The sequence below is a fragment of the Barbus barbus genome, assembly GCF_936440315.1.
Source record: "Barbus barbus genome assembly, chromosome: 46".
Taxonomy (NCBI): domain Eukaryota; kingdom Metazoa; phylum Chordata; class Actinopteri; order Cypriniformes; family Cyprinidae; genus Barbus; species Barbus barbus.
Window position 1 is genome coordinate 2,494,839 of NC_136724.1, and position 20,804 is coordinate 2,515,642.

The 20,804-nt window shown below is 35.5% G+C and overlaps 1 protein-coding gene across 1 annotated transcript; it reads right to left on the minus strand.

Annotated features, from left to right (window-relative positions):
• Positions 1-1,266: 1,266 nt before the first annotated feature.
• On the minus strand, positions 1,267-20,646 carry LOC306865135 (cullin-2-like). The gene is made up of 21 exons (XM_079409536.1): positions 20,472-20,646; positions 18,441-18,580; positions 17,724-17,826; positions 17,549-17,643; positions 15,595-15,700; positions 15,359-15,441; positions 14,884-14,980; positions 14,121-14,231; positions 13,781-13,943; positions 13,536-13,660; positions 13,313-13,420; positions 10,834-10,893; positions 10,562-10,690; positions 9,131-9,217; positions 8,752-8,904; positions 7,979-8,056; positions 7,754-7,820; positions 6,305-6,507; positions 6,096-6,197; positions 4,801-4,917; positions 1,267-2,347 (listed from the first exon to the last, which is right to left on the minus strand). Exons 2-21 carry the CDS (start codon positions 18,557-18,559, stop codon positions 2,216-2,218), a joined length of 2,238 nt encoding a protein of 745 aa, XP_079265662.1. The 5' UTR covers positions 18,560-18,580; positions 20,472-20,646; the 3' UTR covers positions 1,267-2,215.
• Positions 20,647-20,804: the final 158 nt, after the last annotated feature.

The window sequence follows — 20,804 nt, forward strand, 5'->3', positions numbered from 1 at the left end:
GCATCAAAACCATGCTTCTAGATACATGTTCAATGTTCAGACATTGTGCACCACTGAGATATTCAGTTAGAGATTTTACTTTGCATTTTAACAGAATCATTATTTCCTTAAAAACTCCTTTCTTATGATTTCTGATTTGTATAATGCACAACGCCCCCTTGTGGTAGAAAAAGATGCTTTATCTGAAAGTATCTGCTCTTCACTTGTAATGAAGCTGTATTACTTTCTGTGACTCCACATCTGTGAATCTGCTAAATGTCAGGCTTATGTAAGATGATGTATATTATACAGAAATGTTTTGCTGATGACACACACATACTGTAGACATGTTGATTTGGTCAGGAACCTCCATGTGGGTCTCATTAGGAGCAGATCCTCAGTTAGGAGGAGCTGAGAGTGAACAGACTGCTGCTGACTGAGATTTGCTTACAAAGAATCCCGATATAGCAAAACCCACAGACGTCCTGCAGTCCTTGGTGCGCTGGTTTACAAAAATGGGTAACACTTTATTTTAAGGTGTCCTTGTTACACATGTTACAAGTACTTACTATTATAATAACAATAAATTATGCATAATTACATGCAACACGTAACCCTAACCATATAGTCAGTACATGTAGTTAATGTTACTCAGTCAGTACTTAAATGTATAATTACATTGTAACAAGGACACCTTAAATTAAAGGGCAACCCAAAAATGTAGTACTTGTAATTAGATTCTATTATGTTTTATAATCAGATTACAGTTCATTTTTTTATAGATTACAAATTATTTACAGAAAGGCAGTAAATTATAATTTATGAATTCTTTTTTCTCTTTTATTCTACTGTGTCATATTGTTTAGCTTTGAATATTTACAATATGTGAATATTCAAAATGTAATGTACGTTCATTTGCGGTCCATGCTTCTGAATTTGGGGACAACAACACCTGTCAGGCAGCTACAGTATATTATGTATGAGACAATAAAGTTCCTAAACACTTGTGATGTATAACTGATGAAAATATTTAAAACTGGAAGTCTTTGACCATGTCGTTGCTGTTTCATATTTATTAATATTTCATGTGATGCAGAGATTCACTAATATGTCAGCCCAACCCCTTTGACCTTATATATGTACTTGAAGCCCCCCTGAGATTTAATAAAGGTAATATTTCAATAAATTAATTACACATTTGCATGTTCTCTGGTGTTGCTGAGTGGTGACATTGCCATGCATGTAAACAAATAAAATATTTCAAAAGTAAACATGTTTTTTTTTTTTCATTTACTCCAGTGTGGGAAGCATTGGAGTAAAGTCATGTTTAATGCATTTCATGATGTTAATGAGAAATTAGATTTTTTCCCTCTATTTTTTGTATACTTATAATCACATTTAAATATAAACAAGTGAAGTCAAAAGTAATCTGACAAGAAAGTCAGAATGCATTGCCTAAAATTAATAATCAACAGTAGATTAAATTACTAACATTTTCATCATGTAATTAGTAATCAGTAACTGACTACAATTTGTAATTAATCTACCCTGTACTGCTCATAAATATGATATTTCTGACATGATTTCAATGCACCATTAGAAGAATGCTTTGGTCACCTTTAATACTGACTGATGATGAATTCATTCTTAAAACATTTACGAAAAAGTTTTTTTTTTTTTTTAATTGTTTATTTGACAAGCAGCAGAATCATGTTTGTCAATTCATATTTGTTTTTTATATCTTGAAAGTAAATGCAATTATCAGTATACCGGTTTTATTACAATAGTTCTTTGACTTTGATACATTAAAAAAGAATACACACAACAACTGCAACGTGAGAAAAGAAAGTGTGGTTGTTTTTCGGCCGTTTCTCAAACACCTCACCCGTTTTGCTCTATGTGATGCATTTCATTCACTCTCTTTCTCTTGTACGATTATGTCTAAAAATGTATTATCCTTTTACGCTCGAGTAGGCATTTTCTTTTTTCATAGACGCACTGGGCGTGGCACTGGTGATGTAAACAGCATAAAATCAGAAGGGGGCGGGATGGGGGTGCTTTAGATGACTGTCCAGCTACTCGGAGGCCCTTTTTAACAAAGATGGAGGCACAGAGTCCCGATTCGATCCGATGGTTGAGTGCCAGAGCCAGCCAGAGCCGAAAATAAAAGACATGTTTACCGTTCACGCTTAACGGCATTTTTTTGTTTATTTTCTTTCATTAAATTAATATGTTTTTATGCGACATAGCTGTATTCGTCCGCAGAGCTCTGGCTTCTCTCGATGTACTGCTTGTCGATAAGAACCTCGATGCACTTCTTGATCATGCTGATACTCGGGTTGAATCTCGCTTTGGATTGGTTGATTACCTGCAAGAATAAGAACACACAAACAACATTAGGCTGCTTATATTGAGGATAGCACACACTCATATCGCTGTTATCTTTTCTGCAGTATATTATAGTATTGCAGTACATATCATTTCTGCAGAATATAAGACATGTGAGAAGATACACGTAATAATGCTAAAAATTCAACTTTGCATCACAGGAATAAATTACATTTGACCATATATTCAAATAGAAAATAGTTATTTCAAATAGTAATATTATTTCACAATATCACTGTTTTTATTGTATATGAAATAAATCCAGCTTTGAGCAGAAAATACTTCATTAAAAATGTATTTTATAATGTTTCATCAATGTTTCTATGACAATTACTATACAGTATGATCATTTCTGTATTACTACATTTACTTAAATGAACATTTCCAGTCCTGGATGCTGATTGGGCAATACAGTGATATATGGATATATATGTGTGCGTGTGTGTATATACACACATATATATTTATTTATTTTTGCTAATATATATATATATATATATATATATATATATATATATATATATATATATATATATATATATATATAGTAAAAATAAATAAAATGTAGTTAATTGTATAATTAAAAAGAAACTGTAATAATGTCATATTCTGTAAATATGAACTTCCACAGATCCCCAGAACCCATCTTGGGGCTCCACTTTGTTTTGTTTTTGTCGTTCTTGAGAAATGATAAGTCTTGTCACGACTGACCCAGAAACTAAGGATTTTACTTTTTCAGCAAAGCTTGTGAACAGATTAAAGTTGCAGACTTTGAAATCCATATTTCCACAGTAAGATCAGCCTTCCTATAAGATAAAAAAGCAAGGCAAACCTGCCTCGACTGCACCACTGTGTTCTTGATTTACTGTATATATATATTACAATGAATAAATGAATGCTGGACAGGATAAACTGTTATTTAATAAACCAAAAAATTGAAAGGTTGAGCGCTGCCATTGTTATGAGCCGTTTTCTGGCTGAAGATGTGTTTGTGCTTGATGCTGTTTGTTCCAAAGCAATGAGAAGCACATGGACTAACCACACACAGTCACACAAACACTGGACAGCTGCAGCGCCAGCAGAAACTCACAGCTCATAATCAAATCTATTTCATAATTCACACCTGCGTTTGTCCTTCCATTTACGAAAAGAAGAAATGAGTAAATGTTTTGACTAATCTGACCAATTTATTTTGATCAAATTACTTGTGGTTTTGTATGGAGTAATGCTTTACATTTAGTTATGAAAGCCTGTTTAAGCCACAGCATAGAAAAAGGCAATTGTGACTTTTTATCTCACAATTCATACTTTTGAAAAATAAAAATAAAAAGTCAGAATTGCAAGTTTTGAGTTAAGATCTCGCAATTCTGACCTTTTTTTGGTGAAAACAAGTTTCTATATTTAGTTGAGCACCTGGAGAACACTTGTGGAATATGAGACTATTATTTCAAACTCATGTTTCTGATTTCCCCATATAGTTAAAAACATCATTGGTGCAATGCACTATGAAAATACTGAACAGGATGAAACAGTAGAAGAACAACATTAGCATGTAAAATTTGTAATTATAATGAAAAATTCAGGTCAACTTTGAACAACGTTGAAATAGATCGCAAAAAAAAAAAATGGTTAAGAATACATATCATAAATAAAATAATGAAGAAAATAAAAGACGTCATATATATATATATCAAAAATATATCATGTTTTAACAATTTTTTGTTTGCATTGTGACTTTATTTTAAGAAAATAACACATTTTCCCACAAATTATCATTATTGTAATATAATAATTATTTTATTAATAATAATATTAAAAAAGATTCGCAAGTAAACATCATTGTAGTATTTCAATTTAATTTCCTGTATGCGGATTTTAAGCAAATCTGGTCAGAAACAATGACTTTTGGCACATTTTTCCTCTCGTATACTGCAAAGATCTTTAATGATCCCAAAACAGGCTTCTTTTTCTTTATGAAAAATCAGTGAAAAATATATTTTTCTTTTAATTTTGGGGTAAAATATGACTCGGATCACCCATGTGCCCCATTCCCTCTTCATTCACTGTTCACTGTTCAGCTTGTCTGTGACTATAGGGGGAAAACAGTGTGAGTTTAGTGCCAAATGTGTGTGTGAGAGCAGTAAAAACCGTATCCATCACAGTTTTTTTGTGTAACAGGCCGTGTTGGCGGGCCGTCTGGTCCTCAGACGTGTTCTGACAGCAGTCTCTGTCAAAGTCTCTCATTCCTGACATTTCAGTGCTCTTATCTGCACGGGCTAGAATTTGCTTCTCCACGTCTGATTACTTGTGCACAGAGTCTGATTTCTGTGTCAGGTACCACACACACACTCCTTGCTTAAGCGTCTGAAGCCACAAATTAAGCTTTGAAACTGAAAGGTTGCAGCATTAGCAGAGGAGAACCTGTCATCTCACCTCCTGTATGAGGGCGTTGTGTCTCAAGACTTTCCTGGCTTTCATAATCCTCACTATAGCAGCCTGTAAATACATTTTCCTGTCTTCATCCACGGCACTCCTCGTCTGTTCCAGCTCCTGACACACACAAATAACACCACAGCGTTTACGGATTTGTGGGATTTTATAGATTAATTTGAATGTAACGTTTTGCCACAATTAATATGTTCACAGTCCTGAATAAAACCCTAAAATTAGACAAATGCACTGACCTAAGAAACATTTAGCATTTGTCTTATTATTAGAGCGGTCAAATGATTAATCGCGATTAATCACATCCAAAATAGAAGTTTTTGTTTGCATAATATGTGTGCGTGTACTGTGTATATTTATTATGTTTATATAATACACTCACATACAGTATGTTTTGAAAATATTTACATGTATATATTTATATTCATATAATTTATATTATATATAAATATATTTTATATATAAACATAACATGTTTTTCTGAAATATATACATGTGTGTGTGTGTGTGTATTTATATAAACATAATAAATATACACAGTACACACACATATATTATGCAAACAAAAACTTCTATTTTGGATGCAATTAATTAGCTCTACTTATTTTATATTACTTCTATATATATGTGACCCTGGAGCACAAATGCAGTCGCTGGGGTATATTTGTAGCAATAGCTAACAATACAAAGTCAAAATTATTGATTTTTCTTTTATGTCAAAAATCATTAGGATATTAAGTAAAGATCATGTTTCATGAAGATATTTTGTAAATCTCCTACTGTAAATATATCAAAACTTTTTGATTAGTAATATGCATTGCTAAGAACTTCATTTGAACAACTTTAAAGGCGATTTTCTCAATATTTAGATTTTTTTGCACCCTCAGATTCCAGTTTTTCAGCCAAATATTGTTCGATCCTAACAAACCATGCATCAATGGAAAGATTATTTATTCAGCTTTCAGATGATGTATAAATCTCAATTTCAAAAACTTGATCCTTATGTCTGGTTTTGTGGTCCAGGGTCACATATAGGATACGTTTAAGACAAGTTTGTACAATATTTGCCTTTATATTTCAGGCATCTTTCCTGCAAAGATATTTTGAACTTATTTTCATGCGTGCTGCACTTGGAATAGATCTTTAACCAGATTTTGCATGTTTTGAATGAAGAGAGTGTTACTTGAATGATGTTATAGTTATGTAAAGTTAACCATTAACGGTTAAAAAAAAATAATTGAAATGGTTTTCTTGAATTGGTCCAACAAAATGAGACTCTGTACCTGTGGCGTGTCCTTCTGCATCGATGTTGTGATCTTGAACTTTGTTCTTTTACTGGTGAAACTCATAATTAGGGAAAACGTGGATTCGGCTTCGATCTCCTCCTGGAGGAAAGGAGAAAGTGGGAGTATAGTTATGATAAATCAATTAACCGTTTGATTAAAAGTCAAGCCACAGATGAAGCTGATTGCCGCGCTGATCTCAGACTTACTTTCTGCGAGTCGTGGCTGATCATCTTGACGTCCAGCAGGGATTTAATGGTCTTCTGGAGCTCCTTCTCGTTCATCTGCGTGCTGTCCTGCAGTTCTTTGTAGCTCACGGTCTCGCTGCTGTTAAACGCCAGCAGAACGGCCATCTGATAGGTGGTCACCACCGCCACATAGGGCTTGGACAGATAATTCATCTTTACCTCGCCTGACAGGAACAAGAAGCAGTGTTGTTAAAAAAAAATTAATAAATACAAATTAAATATTTGATTAAAAAACAAATTAAATGAAAATTAGATGTTGCTTTCACCCTTTCTCTGGCCATTATAATTAAATAGGCTGTTTTTGCAACTGCCCCTTTAAGACTTCATTACGTAAATGTTATTATTAGCTTATCATTTTGCATGTAAAATGAGCAGCAAAATCCTTTTATATAAACGTGAGCAGTCTTATGTTAATGTTTTTCCAAATGTGTCCCTGCAGCACAAAAGCAGTCATGAGCAGCACAGGTATATTTGTAGCAATAGCCAAAAATACATTGTATGGGTCAAATTTATTGATTTTTTTAATTATAATATCATGTTCCATGAAGATATTTTGTAAATTTCTTACTGTAAATATATCCACACTTCATTTTTGATTAGTAATATGCATTGCTAAGAACTTCATTTGATCAACTTTAAAGGAGATTTTCTCAGTATTTTGATTTTTTTGCTCCCTCAGATTCCAGATTTTCTAATAGTTATATATCGGCAAAATATCGTTCGATCCTAACAAACCATACATCAATGGAAAGATTATTTATTCAGCTTTCAGATGATGTATAAATCTTAATTTTGAAAAATTTACCCTTATGACTGGTTTTGTGGTCCAGGGTCACATATGTGATTAATACCAATTAATTAGATCAGCATATCCTGCAAGTAATTTGATTTAAAAAAATAAATAAAAAATCTATATACACACACACACACACACACACACGCACCTAGTATTTACATATATCAGTTTGCCAGCATTGTAGGAAACAATGCATCAAATAATACAATACTGGTGTTATCAATCAATGCTGATTAATTTTAATAGGCAGTTTGAGAATCAGAAAAGGTGGTGATCAGAAGTTATAAAAAAAAAAAAAAAAGATTTTATTGACCTTCATCTTCCAGATGTACGCTATCGTTCAAACGTTTGGGGTCAGTAATATACATTTTTAGAAGTTAATACTTTCATTGAGCTTTGCCATCACATGAATACATTTTAAAATACATTAAAATATAAAACAGTTATTTTAAATTGTTATAATTTTTTAAATAGCAATATGTCCAAATAAATGCAGGAAAAAATGCAAAAACAAAAAGCTGCAAAAACATATCAAATAAAAAACAAAACAAAACCAATCTTATGGAGGCCAAACTTTCTAAGTGTGGTGTATGTCTCTGTATGACCGACTTTACCTGTGCAGAGATAATGCAGCCAGGTCAACTTCCTTCCGCTGAAGTGCTGGTTATAAAACAACTCAAACTGCAGAAAGAAGACATCAGTTAAATCAGCATCACCTACTTTCATAATAAAATGAAAGAGGATTTTACATGTTCAGCTCTCAGTACAAGGAGGAAGCTTTGCTCTTGCCCCTAATCATGACAGATCGTGTTTTGGAGCTTACTGACAAGGCAGCTTACCATTTGTACACTTTTCTCCAGCTCCTGCGGGATGGCAAACGTAGAAGAGGGAACATGTGTGAGAGGCCATGCGCCTGCCTGAAACACATACAAGCACATGTCAACTCACAACCCAGCGCATATCCAACATGCACAATAGTCATATTCCACATTATTGTAGCTTTCCACTTATGACCATTTTTCACCCTTGCATTGACCCTTTTATATGTCAATGACCTCTGTTATGCCTGGCTTACAAGTTTGCATCGAAATGAGTAGCAAAATCCCTTGATATAAATGTGGACAGTCATATTTAATTAGTTTTATAATTTAATAAATGACTTAATTACTGAAATAATTACTATATTATTGATAGTATTGTAATTATTTGCATGTGTGCATTTACATTTAATTGTAATACTAATAATAACGCTAACCCTAGATATATAAAAATGTATGCATATAATTATTATGACATAACATTAAGAAGTTTAAAATTCTTAACGTTTAAACTATGTATCAGCATACAATGTAATTTATTTGACTATATGATTTGATTTTTTGCCTGTTTTATAAACTGCAAATCTGACCACTTACAAAAATAACAACACACACTTCTCAATATAGCATTCATATCCATAGCACAAACGTTTGAGACGCTATGTGGAAAAATAATTATCAATGATTGAAATAATATTTAAAAATAATTTAATAAAACACACATATACATACCTATATACACATATACATATATACATGTATAATAATTAATGAAATATTTCCTTCTCTCTTACCTGTAATACATAAATCTGGAAGCTGATGCCCAGGTCCACAACGCTTTCCTGGGTTTTGATAAAGTTGTTGAATTTGTTGTTGAGGTCGGTGCTGACGCTCATGTCAGTGTACATTCTGTGCAGTTTGCTCGTGAATTCATAGCCACACGCTTGCTGCAAGGCAAAGGACAGGGGAGGGAAACGAGAGCGAGAAACACAATGAAAGGTCTGCTAGCTTTAATCACACGAACCCCTTCATCAGTCCCATCCGTGGTTTCACATTATGACAAAGCTGTGGCGCCCACAGCGAGCGAACACTTGATTATGGAGGACGAGTCACATCTGTGAACATTTTTACACACTTTTCAAGAAAGACGACTGTGTGAGAGACTTGCTTTACCTTCAGTTTGTTGATCATGGCTTCCTCTGAGTCCATGGATAATGAAAGTCCATGTATTAACCTCTTTGCAAGCATTCTGGCGTAAAACTAAGAATAAACAACAATTAAAGAGAGAAAAACAAGGAATTAGAAAGTACTGCCCACAAAATACTGAAAACACCACCCATACCAGACATGAAAATGTAAAAACAAAAAAAAACAAAAAAAAATCAGGAAAGAAGATGAGTAACATTTGATGACAAACATTGATTTTGGCTTGACAAAGCCTAGCCTGGAAGTATAAAAATAGTTTAACAGCTTAAAGTTTGAAGGTTTTTATGTCAGCTAGACAGAACGCAAGTCAATACAAAATCTCAGTCAGACCACTTCAGACCCCATCTGACCTCATAAACCAGTTCTGCCACCAATAAACCTTTACATGATTTCATTTTTTTAGCAAGTTCAGAATTTGTTGTTTTAACATGTTAACATGCTGCTAGAATTTAGCACATTGCACACAATGTTATCATGTTTTAGCAATGTTGTTTTAACATATTAGAATTTTTCCACCATGTTTTAAAATGTTTCTAACATGTTTTCCACATTTTTATTTTAAAACATGCTGCTAACATATTTTAGCACTGCTAAAACGTTTAACACATTGCTAGAATAATGCTAACGTTAATACATCGTTACAATATTTTACCATGTTTTTAGCATTTAGCTTTAGCATTTTCTTAATCTGTTAATGTTTTACATGTTAATAACATGCTGCTCACGTTTTAACACACTGCTAAAATATTTCAGCATTTTGCTAACGTTTTAACATGTTAGCATTCTGCTAGAAAGTTTTAGCACACTGATAGCACAAGAATGCTAACATGTTTTAACATATTGTTACAATGTTTTACCATGTTACTAGGATATTTCTAGCTAGCATGGTTCAACACGTTGTTAGCCTATTGCTTGTAAGTTTTAAAACATTGCTACCACAACAATGCTTACATGTTTTAACATATTGTTAACATGTTTTAGCATGTTATAACACATGCTAACATTTTAACACTTTTGTTAATGTTTTAACATGTTAACATATTATAGCCTACACATTATTATACTGTTCTATCGTATACACATTTTTACTCCTAACATGTTTTAATACACTGCTAGCATTCTGTTAACATGTTAAGTGTTTTAAGACGTTTAAAAGTTTAAAACATGCTATAATGGGAGGGACATATGAAAATGTTTGGCCGATAGCTTTTAGCTTGCATCCCAAAACCAAGCTAAAGCTAAAGACGTGGACACAACCCCGCTAAAGTCAGCCTGCAAACCAGCTACGACCAGCTAAAACCAGCCAACCAGTTTAGACTGGTTTCAGCTGTTTTGGCTTTTTTTGGTTACCTGTTCTCATTCTACTATACCTGTAGATAAATCAAGCCATGGCCTCACCTTCTGAAACACATCTTTGTCATCAATGTATTTGAAGACCGTGATGAAGCTGGTCAGTTTGTCCTCAACTTCATTCTCCGTCATTCCTTTTGCAGATTTCTTCAACAGATTGTCACAGTACTTAGCCAGCTGTGCCACAGCACGAGAAACACCGGCAAAGAGAAAAAGGAGTGTTAATGTTCTGACTGTATGTGTTCATTAGGTTCATTCAGAGTTTTAGGCTTCCTGATCTAAAGTTGACCATATAAATAGGATAAATAGTGATTACACACCAGCTCAGGCGCTTTGCAGATGGATTTGGGCTCTCTGTAGTTCACTACTGAAGTCAAGGCCTGGAAGCGGAATGAGCAATAAAATCACAAACCACAAACACAAGTGTTTCTACATGCACTCTGATCCCAGATACCCCCTACTGGACTAAAGGGAGAAGTTGGTAAGGTGGGGATATGCGGTTGCTTAGTATATGTATAATATAATATAATATAATGTTGTATTATATTACATAGAAACAATACGAATGCAATTATGGACATTTTTAAAAAGTATTGATGTTTTACTATCATTATGCTATTTAATATATCGCATTGCATATTAATGATTTCTATAACTGCATTTGTATTATTTCAATGTAATTATGTTTTTAGTTATAATAACTATGTTTCTAGTTAAATTTTATTTGAATACATTCCATAATTACATATGTAATATATCAAAGTATTGATGTCTTTATTATCACTATGTTAGTTATTGTATTACATTAGCTAGTAATAATTCCCATAACTACATTTGTATCGTTTCAAAGTATTGATGTTTTTACTATCATTATATAATTTATATTACTTTACATTGGCTGCCCACTGCTCAGGGTGTATGTTCCCTACTGTGTGTACACTTGCATGGGTTAAATGCAGAGCACTAATTCAGAGTATGAGTCACCATACTTGGCCACACACCCCTTTCCCTTTCCCCTTTACATTATACTATATATAATTGCATTGGTGTTATTTGAAAAATATTTAAGTTTTTATTATCATTATATATTATATTATGTTAAAAAATTATAATTGCACATATTTCAAAATACTGATGTTTTTACGATCATTCTGAAATATGGAAAAGAGTAATACTTTAAATACTTAAAAAAATTAAAGGAACAGTTTTTAATCAGAGTATAGCATCAAGTCAGTTAAACTCCTGGGATATTGATCTGGTCAGTTAAGTAGCAGAGGGAGTTGTTAATCAGTTTCAGCTGCTTTGGTGTTAATGAAATTAACAACAGGTGCACTAGATGGGCAACAATGAGACAACGCCCAAAATAGGAATGGTTTTACAGGTGGAGGCCACTGACATTTTTTTCCCTACTCATCTTTTCTGACTGTTTTTCACTAGTTTTGCATTTGGCTAGAGTCAGTGTCACTACTGGTAGCGTGAGGTGATACCTGGACCCTACAGAGGTTGCACAGGCAGTCCAAATCCTCCAGGATGGCACATCAATACGTGCCATCCCAAGAAGTTTTGCTGTCTCCCAGCTCAGTCTCAAGAGCATAGAGGAGATTCCAGGAACCAGGCCGTTACTCAAGGAGAGCTGGACAGGGCCGTAGAAGGCCCTTAACCCATCAGCAGGACCGGTATCTGCTCCTTTGTGCAAGGAGGAACAATATGAGCACTGCCAGAGCCATACAAAATGACCTCCAGCAGGCCACTGGTGTGAATGTCTCTGACCAAACAATCAGAAACACACTTCATGAGGGTGGCCTGAGGGCCCAACTCTAGGCCTCTAGTGGGCCCGGTCCTCACTGCCCGGCACCGTGGAGCTCGATTGGCATTTGTCACTGAACACCAAAATTGGCAGGTCCCTGTGCTTTTCACAGATGAGGGCAGGTTCACCCTGAGCACATGTGACAGACATGAAAGGGTCTGGAGAATCCGTGGAGAATGTTATGCTGCCTATAACATTGTTCAGCATGACCTGTGGTGGGTCAGTGATGGTTTGGGGAGGCATATCCATGGAGGGATGCACAGACCTCTACAGGCTAGACAATTGCACCCAGACTGCCATTAGGTATCGGGATGAAATCCTTGGACCCACTGTCAGACCCTAAACTGGTGCAGTGGGTCCTGGGTTCCTCCTGGTGCACGATTATGCCTGGCCTCATGCGGTGAGAGTATGCAGGCAGTTCCTGGAGGATGAAGGAATTGATACCATTGAATGGGTTCACGCTCGCCTGACATAAATCCAATAAAACGCCTCTGGGACATTGTGTTTCGGTCCATCCGATGCCGCCAGGTTGCACCTCAAACTGTCCAGGAGCTCAGTGATGCCCTGGTCCAGATCTGTGAGGAAATACCCCAGGACACCATCCGTCGTCTCATTAGCAGCATGCCTCAACATTGTCAGGCAAGTGGGGGCCATACAAACTACTGAGTGCCATTTAGAGTTTGACTAGCCGGCTGCATCATTTTTTCACATTGATTTTCAGGGTGTCTTTTAATTCAGCCCTCTGTAGGTTGATAATTTTCATTTCCATCAAGCGATGCGTCTTCCTATTGTTCCTAACACATTACCCAGTCCATACCATTAGAGATATCCAGCATGATATTTTTCCCCATTGAGATCTGATGTGTTTGAGATTAAAATGTTCCTTTAATTTTTTTGAGCAGTGTATAATGAGTAAATGTGTCTAAATGTTTGCTTGGTACTGTATATACACTTGCAAATCCTTTATAAACTGCGTTGAAATGTAAGTGTACCTTATCAAGCGCACTCATGAAGTGTTGGTCCCCATTCAACACTGTGTTAATCAACTGGACAAATTTACTATGAACCTCCAACACCGACTCCACAAACTGGGTTGGCATCTGCAGGACAAAGATCAGAGGTAAACATCTGAGTGCACTGCAATTAATGCTATATACAAATAATTATGTACATAAAGCTGTTTTATTTAGCTATACATCATTTTTAGACACTTACGTGTTCCTGAGAGAGGTTACTGGTGGCTCTGAGACCCTCATCGTGGATGTGGACCTGGAGCTCTTGGATCATGTGAGGTAAGCCGCTGGACACGGCCCGCAGTAGCGTGTACATATTCGCCATATCTAAAACCAAACAAACCATCAGGACGTCCTACAGTTATAACATGCCAACTGAGACACATACGTACAAACATAAATCCATAAGCCGGAAGTAAAGGATATAAGTGTAACTAAAGTGCTGACCGTCTCTCTTTTCCTGTTTGATGATATTTTGACACTCTCCGTGCAGGAACTGCAGGTGATCGGCCACCATCCTCTGCTGACATTCATGGATGACTTTCGCGTAAGAGCTGGGGTGCAGATACTTCCGACATCTCACCTCCTCGTCTTTCAACCGGCCTAAAACCTGCAGAATCAGAGAACATCAGCCACTTGCCAGCAGAGTAAATTAGGCATCCTTTAGATCACACAATATCAAACAGCAAAATGCGAAATAGACTGAATGATCAAAAAGTCAGAAACATGTTTGCGTAATCGTTCCAAATGCAAAAGATGGTGATTGACAGGTTATGCAGTATCTCACCTTCTCCATATACTGGGAGCAGTTGGACTCCTGCAGTAGATTGGAGGCTTCCTGTTTGTAATACTCTCCGGTTTTTGTCAGGAACGGCCCCTCAAAGATTTCCTGATAAAACTGGGTAAAGGGAAAAAGACAGTGTGGCCTTCAAATGAGATGCATGATTGCTGATACACAAACCCAAAGCATGGAAATATGTACACAAACGTTTGCGGTCTGTAAGATGTTTTTGAAAAAGTCTCTAATGCTCACCAAGGCTGCATTTATGAGATAAAAAAATACAGTAAAAACAGTAATACTTCGAAATACGATTACCATTTAAAATAGCTGTTTTCTATGTGAATATCTGTTCAACTGTAATGTATTGTTGTGATCAAAGCTGTATTTTCAGCATAATTTCTCCAGTCTTCAGTGTCACATGATCTTCAGAAATCATTATAATGCTGATTTGCTGCATAAGAAACATTTCTGATTATTATCAATGTTGAAAACAGTTGCACTGCTTCATATTTTTGTGGAAAATGAGTTGCAATCTTTTGCAGCATTAGAAACGTTTTTACTGTCACTTTTGATCATGATGCATGCTTGCTGAATTAAAAATATTACTTTTTCTTTAAAAAAGAAATCTGATTCAAACTATGGAACAGGAGTGTACTAGTAGTGTATTTTATTTACATAAAATATTACTGAAGTTTCGTGATTGCACAAACTAACAAAAAACTAAATAGGTTAATTACACATTAAAAAGTACCTAAATAGAGACACTCACCTTTAGAGGAAACTTTTTCTTGTACTGTTCAACATGAACAAAGGAGTTGATAACCCCATGGATTACCTTCTGATTTGGGTCCTCCCCACATCGGTCGCTATGGAAACAACATTGAAACTGAATAAATCTGCAAATGTATCCTCAAACCATGTACACTGGAATATAATCAATACAACTGAACTTGGGTGGCCAGGCAACCATAGCAAGTCAATGTGCCACAGATAATCAATTATTTTTAGTAAAGTAAATGCTTTTTCAGTAATACACAAAAGAAACAAGCAAATTCATAATTTAAGCAATTAAAATATCCAATATTGTTTGAAAATAAAAAAATACAAAAAGTACAATTTTTGTGTTTAATTTTGTGTTATCTTTTTAATTACATTTTTATTATCGGTTTTATTGAAATTAATAAAAGTGTTTTGGATTAAAGTATTTAACCTGAAAACACTCCTCCTTTTAAAGTTGAACTTACTTCTTGATCTCTTTCAGAAGCATCCCGATCAGCATCGGCTGAAGGGGCTCAATCATTAACTTCCGCCACATGTCAAGTGCGAGCTAAAAACAACAAAAAAATACTTACAAACCATTATACTGTTTATGAAAGTACAAACACAATTTGAAATGTGCATAGCTTTATATATAGCATAGGTTTACATAAAAAAAAAAGTTCACATGCCACCAGCTTGTGTCATAAGATACCATGCATACCTCTCCGATCTCCATTAAGGGCTCATTCATATCCACTCCTCCATATCCATACTGCAGGTCTGCTTCGGTCAGCTTGTTCTTCTTAATAAACTGTGTGTTAAGGTACCTGCGGGAAATTCATGAAAACACTCATTAAAGAAAATCAGTTGCTATTATCTTATAAGTGCGTGTGTTGATGCACAATAAAGTCACGGCTGACGTCAGTTCAATAGCTGCTTGTTTTCACAGCTGACCAAGAGCAGCGGGACAGTGATGGGGTTCAGTCCAGCATGATGAAATCAAGCAGAAAGTGACCAAAGCCCTTGGCGAGGCCGAGGTCTGCGTGCCAGAGAAACAATACCTTGTGCACTCAGAGTAGTGCATGAGAGCGAACCGTCAGAACCAGTAATAATAAAATGTATGATTTCAAGTGACAAATAAAATATTGTCCCTAAGTGTTGTGTAATATCCCTCACCACAATCAGTCAACCAACAATATTAAAGTCTAGTGACTGTTTGTCCACAATGGCATTCTAATGCACTCTTACCTAGAATGTATTATGCATACTGTGCACAGCATGCACAGAATAACCGGATTACCTACTATTACATTTGCCAAAATGTGCAGAATACAACAGACACACTTCAGGGAATACTGTATCCCACGGTGCAGTTCCTCATGAACCAAAAGCAACATGAACTGTGATTTCAATCTCTCTTTAGTGGCATATTTGTTTGTTCCATCAAAAGTTCACACAATTTTACACAAAACTAGATTATGGACTGCAAAACTACTCTATTACTATAAGTATTTAACTCTAATATGACAACTAGATTGAGCTACCACTCAAATGTTTGGGATCACTAAGACTTTTTTAAAGAATATTTTTTTTTTTTAAAGAAATTAAACTGAACAAAATTGACATTAAAAAACATTTATCAAATTTACAAACGCAAATCAGTATATGAGAATGATTTCTGAAGATCATGTGACACTGAAGACTGGAGTAATGATGCTGAAAATACAGCTTTACATCACAGGAATATATGACTTTTTAAAATATATTTAACTAGAAAAGTGATATTTTAAATTGCAATAATATTTCACAATATTAACGTTTTACTGTTTTTTTCCTTCATTAAATAAATGCAGGCTTTGTGAGCAGAATAGACCTCTTTCAAAAAATTTAAACGTTTTACAGACCCCAAACGTTTGCACGGTAGTGTGTACTAAATACTAATGTACTATCCCCCAGTTTCACAGACAGGGCATAAGCCTAGTCCTAGACTAAAATATAAGTCTGAGCCGTTTCAAATTAAATAAACTTGCACTGACTGATCTTAAAATATCTTTGTTTTGTTTCAAGATGCACCCCAGTAATGTTAAAAAGTAATAAAAAATTACTTAAATGTTGTCCTAATTGAACTATGGCCTAATCCTGGTTTAGTCTAAGCCCTGTCTGTGAAAACCCAAGAAAGTGTTAAATTAAGGTTAAACAAAATATCAATCATCTAATTATTTGATATCCACTCAATCATGACAGAAACACTTTCAGGCTATTCTTAAATAAGCTCAATTAAAAGTGAACTAGCCGTAGCAAACAGAATTGCAAATTCTGCAGGTTTTCCAAATAATCCTCGTGAACTCCTCATGTATAGTTGTCTCTGCACATTAAAGGGACAATTCGCCCAAAAATGAACGTTCTGTCATCATTTACTCATCAAGCTGTTGAGTTTCTTTCTTCTGTTGAACACAAAAGAAGATATTTTGAAGAATGTTGGCAACCAAACAGTTTTGGTTCCCATTGACTTCCACAGTATTTTTTCCAAACTCCTCGGTTAACAACATTCTTCAAAATATCTTCTTTTGTGTTCAACAGAAGAAAGAAACTCAACAGCTTGATGAGTAAATGACAGAACGTTCATTTTTGGATGAACTACCCCTTTAAACTTGGCAAGGAGTATCTAAACTTACCTGTATAAGCAATCCATGTACTCCGCACCTTTGCTGTATTCCTCCCAGTATCTGTGATACATCACCAGAACCTTCTCCTCTGACTCCAGGACTCTCTGTAAGACACACAATGCAATGACGCACCATATCCACAGTTAAACTACGATGACACTGACCGGAGCCACGAGCATCTTACCTTGAACAACTGACGGACGTGATTTTCCAGAAACACCTTTGTCTCAGTGTACAGTCTTTCCCCTAGAGGCTCTGGATACGCAACACACAGCGCATAAATGTCACTAAAACTCACGTTAAGGAAATGTTAATGCAGGATACACTACTGTTCAAAAGTTTGAGGTCAAGAAGATGCCATGACAACTTAAATTTTAAAAGAACTCAAATTTAAAAGAACTGATTTCTTATTTATTTCTGTGATGCGCAGTAATGATGATTTCAGCATCATTACTCCAGTCTTCAGTGTCACATGATCTTCAGAAATCATTATAATATACTGATTTGCTGCTCAAGAAACATTTCTGATTATTAACTTCACTATAATGATTCTCTGATGAATAGAAAGTTCAAAAGAACAGCATTTATTTGAAAAAGAACCTTCTGTAATATTAAATGTGTTTATTGTCACTTTTGATTACTTTAATGCATCCTTGCTGAGTATTAATTTCTTTTAAAATCTTATTGACCCCAAATTTCTGAGTAGTGATGTACATATAAAGCAGAAAGAAACGAAAGCAAAACAAATATGCCTTTGCTCACTCATAAAAAGTTTTTTTTTTTTAAATCTGATTACAAGAAACAGGAAAAAAAAGGGGAAAAAGAGGAAGCAACAGTTTCATCATCTAAACCAGGACAGATGTGTCTCTACTAGAGCTGGATTCAGCTCAGTGCAGGATACGAGAAGCGGTCGTTCCATGTTGCTCTCTCCACGTAATCAAGCATCACCACCGCTCTGATTGTCGTCAGGAGCTTGTTCCACGTCTCATCGAAATCCACCACCCGTGGTTTTAAGGACATGGTGCGTGGCTTCGGCTTTAACTGGGGGAAGAAGACATGAAAACACGGGTGACAACCAATTCAGTACAGCATTAGTGTTGTTATTATTAACAATAAAAATTGAAACAACCCCAAAATAAATTGTAATAAGTTGATGTCGACGTACTAAATGTACTAAAAGTAAAACTGAAATCAATTAAAAACTAAACTAATGAGAAAAGCACATAACAAAAGAAATTACCAAAACTTAAACTAAAATAATGTGCGTATGTGTGTGTGGATGGATGTAAATATAATAAATAAATAAATAAATCAAAACAAATCAAAAATCAAAACAAATCAAAAATGTAATACAGCTTTAAAAAAAAAAATTATAATTCTCCATACATTAAATTGGGTTTAATTGTATTTTTTCCTAAGCAAAAATGAATGGCTATCATAAACAAACAGAACCCACCAAAATATCTTGTCAGGTATATTTAGATCAAGAATCATTAAATGACATTAAAAGGCTCCATTTAAGGATCACAGTGCAGCCCACAAAATACTAATGAATTGTAATTTAAAATCTTTGCCACTGTCCTGCAAACAACTATGTTTTACCCATCTGTCCAGTAGCCCCTCGCTGCAGAACAAAGAGCCAAGGGGGCGGGGTTGGATCCACATTCAGGAGGTAGAGACGGGTAGGTTTAGGGGTGGGGATGGGTAGGTTTAGGGTTAGAGTTAGGGTTAGGGTTAGGGGTGGGGATGGGTGGGTTTAGGGATCAGGGGGTGGAGACGGGTAGGTTCAGGTATATTTAAGGTGGGAGGAGATGGATTTAGACCACACCCCCTGGATCTTGTGCTCTGCAGTGAGGACCATCTCCATCTGTCAGCAAGACAATGATTTTCAATCATTTAAAATAGAATAAAATTTAGTATGATAATTTTCTCTTTTCTTTTATACACTTTTTTCTTTTAATATTAAGTATGTTGTTTAATTTTTACATAAATATATCTGTAACTATTCAAAGGACGATTGAATATTATTTCACTCATATTTTGACATTTTATTTTCACAAAAGTTATTTGAAACTTTAAAGTAGACACTTTACTCGTGTTTTATATACTTTCCATGCATATAAATTCCCTTTTGTACATTTTATTTGATGCAGACACCAAAAGGGGATGCCTCATCCGTGACCCATACACATTAATAGCATATAAATAACACAGAATCCATTATTTGCAAGACTTCTGTGAGTTGAACTGCATGGAGAAGTAAATGCATTTTATAGAGATTACTTCCCTGTGTGAAATTCAAGTAAACAATGAGTACAACTTTTTGATTTCTGCCATATGGTCTTATTTTCTATACATGGTATAAGTGTATTTTATATAAACCTCCCCGTTCTCAATATTTCAGCACTGGTATCTCCCGATGAAAACCCCACAACACTTGTGTATATGCTTCTACACTAAACACCACAAACAATCAGAAATTAACTATTAGAGTAACTCATTCTCATCATAAAGACAGATCAACTTACTTCACAGGTTCATAATCTCAGTGTCAACATCCAGCATAGCTGTCAAACCACATCCAAGTATAAATATCACCTCATTTACACAGAAATGTCTCCATAATCGGTCAAAGCCAATGAGTTTAACGTTACATCTCCAACAAACCCACATCTCAAATACTGGATCTAAAGTAGAGTCACCCCCAAACTGCAGAGGCCTAGTTACTCATATCCCTGACATATGACATGAAAGCAGAGTCTGCTGGTTATTATAAGCACAGGTGATGAAGAAGAGCCGTGTATTGAGGTAAACAAACACACAGGCGCGTGTTTACAGCAGATCGTGTGTGTTTGTGACAGAAATGCAGTGTTGTGGAGCAGAAGCTAACGTCTTGTGCTAACAGCAGCGCTGCTCATTCACACACACACACCTGAGATTGAGAAAGCCCTGCTGAGCTGCGAGTCTCTGGCGGTCCGCAGGCTCGGATGTGCCGGGTCTGGCTGTGCTGTCCGCGGGTCACTGTGTCGCGGCTGCGGGGCTGAAGTCAAGCTGTCTCTCTCTCTCACTCTACACCTCTGCCATTGCCTCTCGCGGACTGCACCACTGCGTCAGCTGGAGGGGTGGACGAGGGCGCTTAAAGATGGAGAGAGTCATTAGAACCTTTAATCTACGTGAGACGCTTAAGATAGGTTTATTTCAGAATGCATATAGATATTATGTATAAATGGGGTATGTTGTGCATAACATGAGTGATAATTATGTA

Bases quoted from the DNA above. Each gene is read 5' to 3' on its own strand.
- LOC306865135 (XM_079409536.1), bottom strand. From the start codon at position 18,559: ATGTCCTTAAAACCACGGGTGGTGGATTTCGATGAGACGTGGAACAAG. The intron at 17,644-17,723 runs GTAAGATGCTCG...TGTGTCTTACAG, and splicing joins ACGTCCGTCAGTTGTTCAAG to AGAGTCCTGGAGTCAGAGGA. The intron at 2,348-4,800 runs GTGAGATGACAG...TTATTCTTGCAG, and splicing joins ACAACGCCCTCATACAGGAG to GTAATCAACCAATCCAAAGC.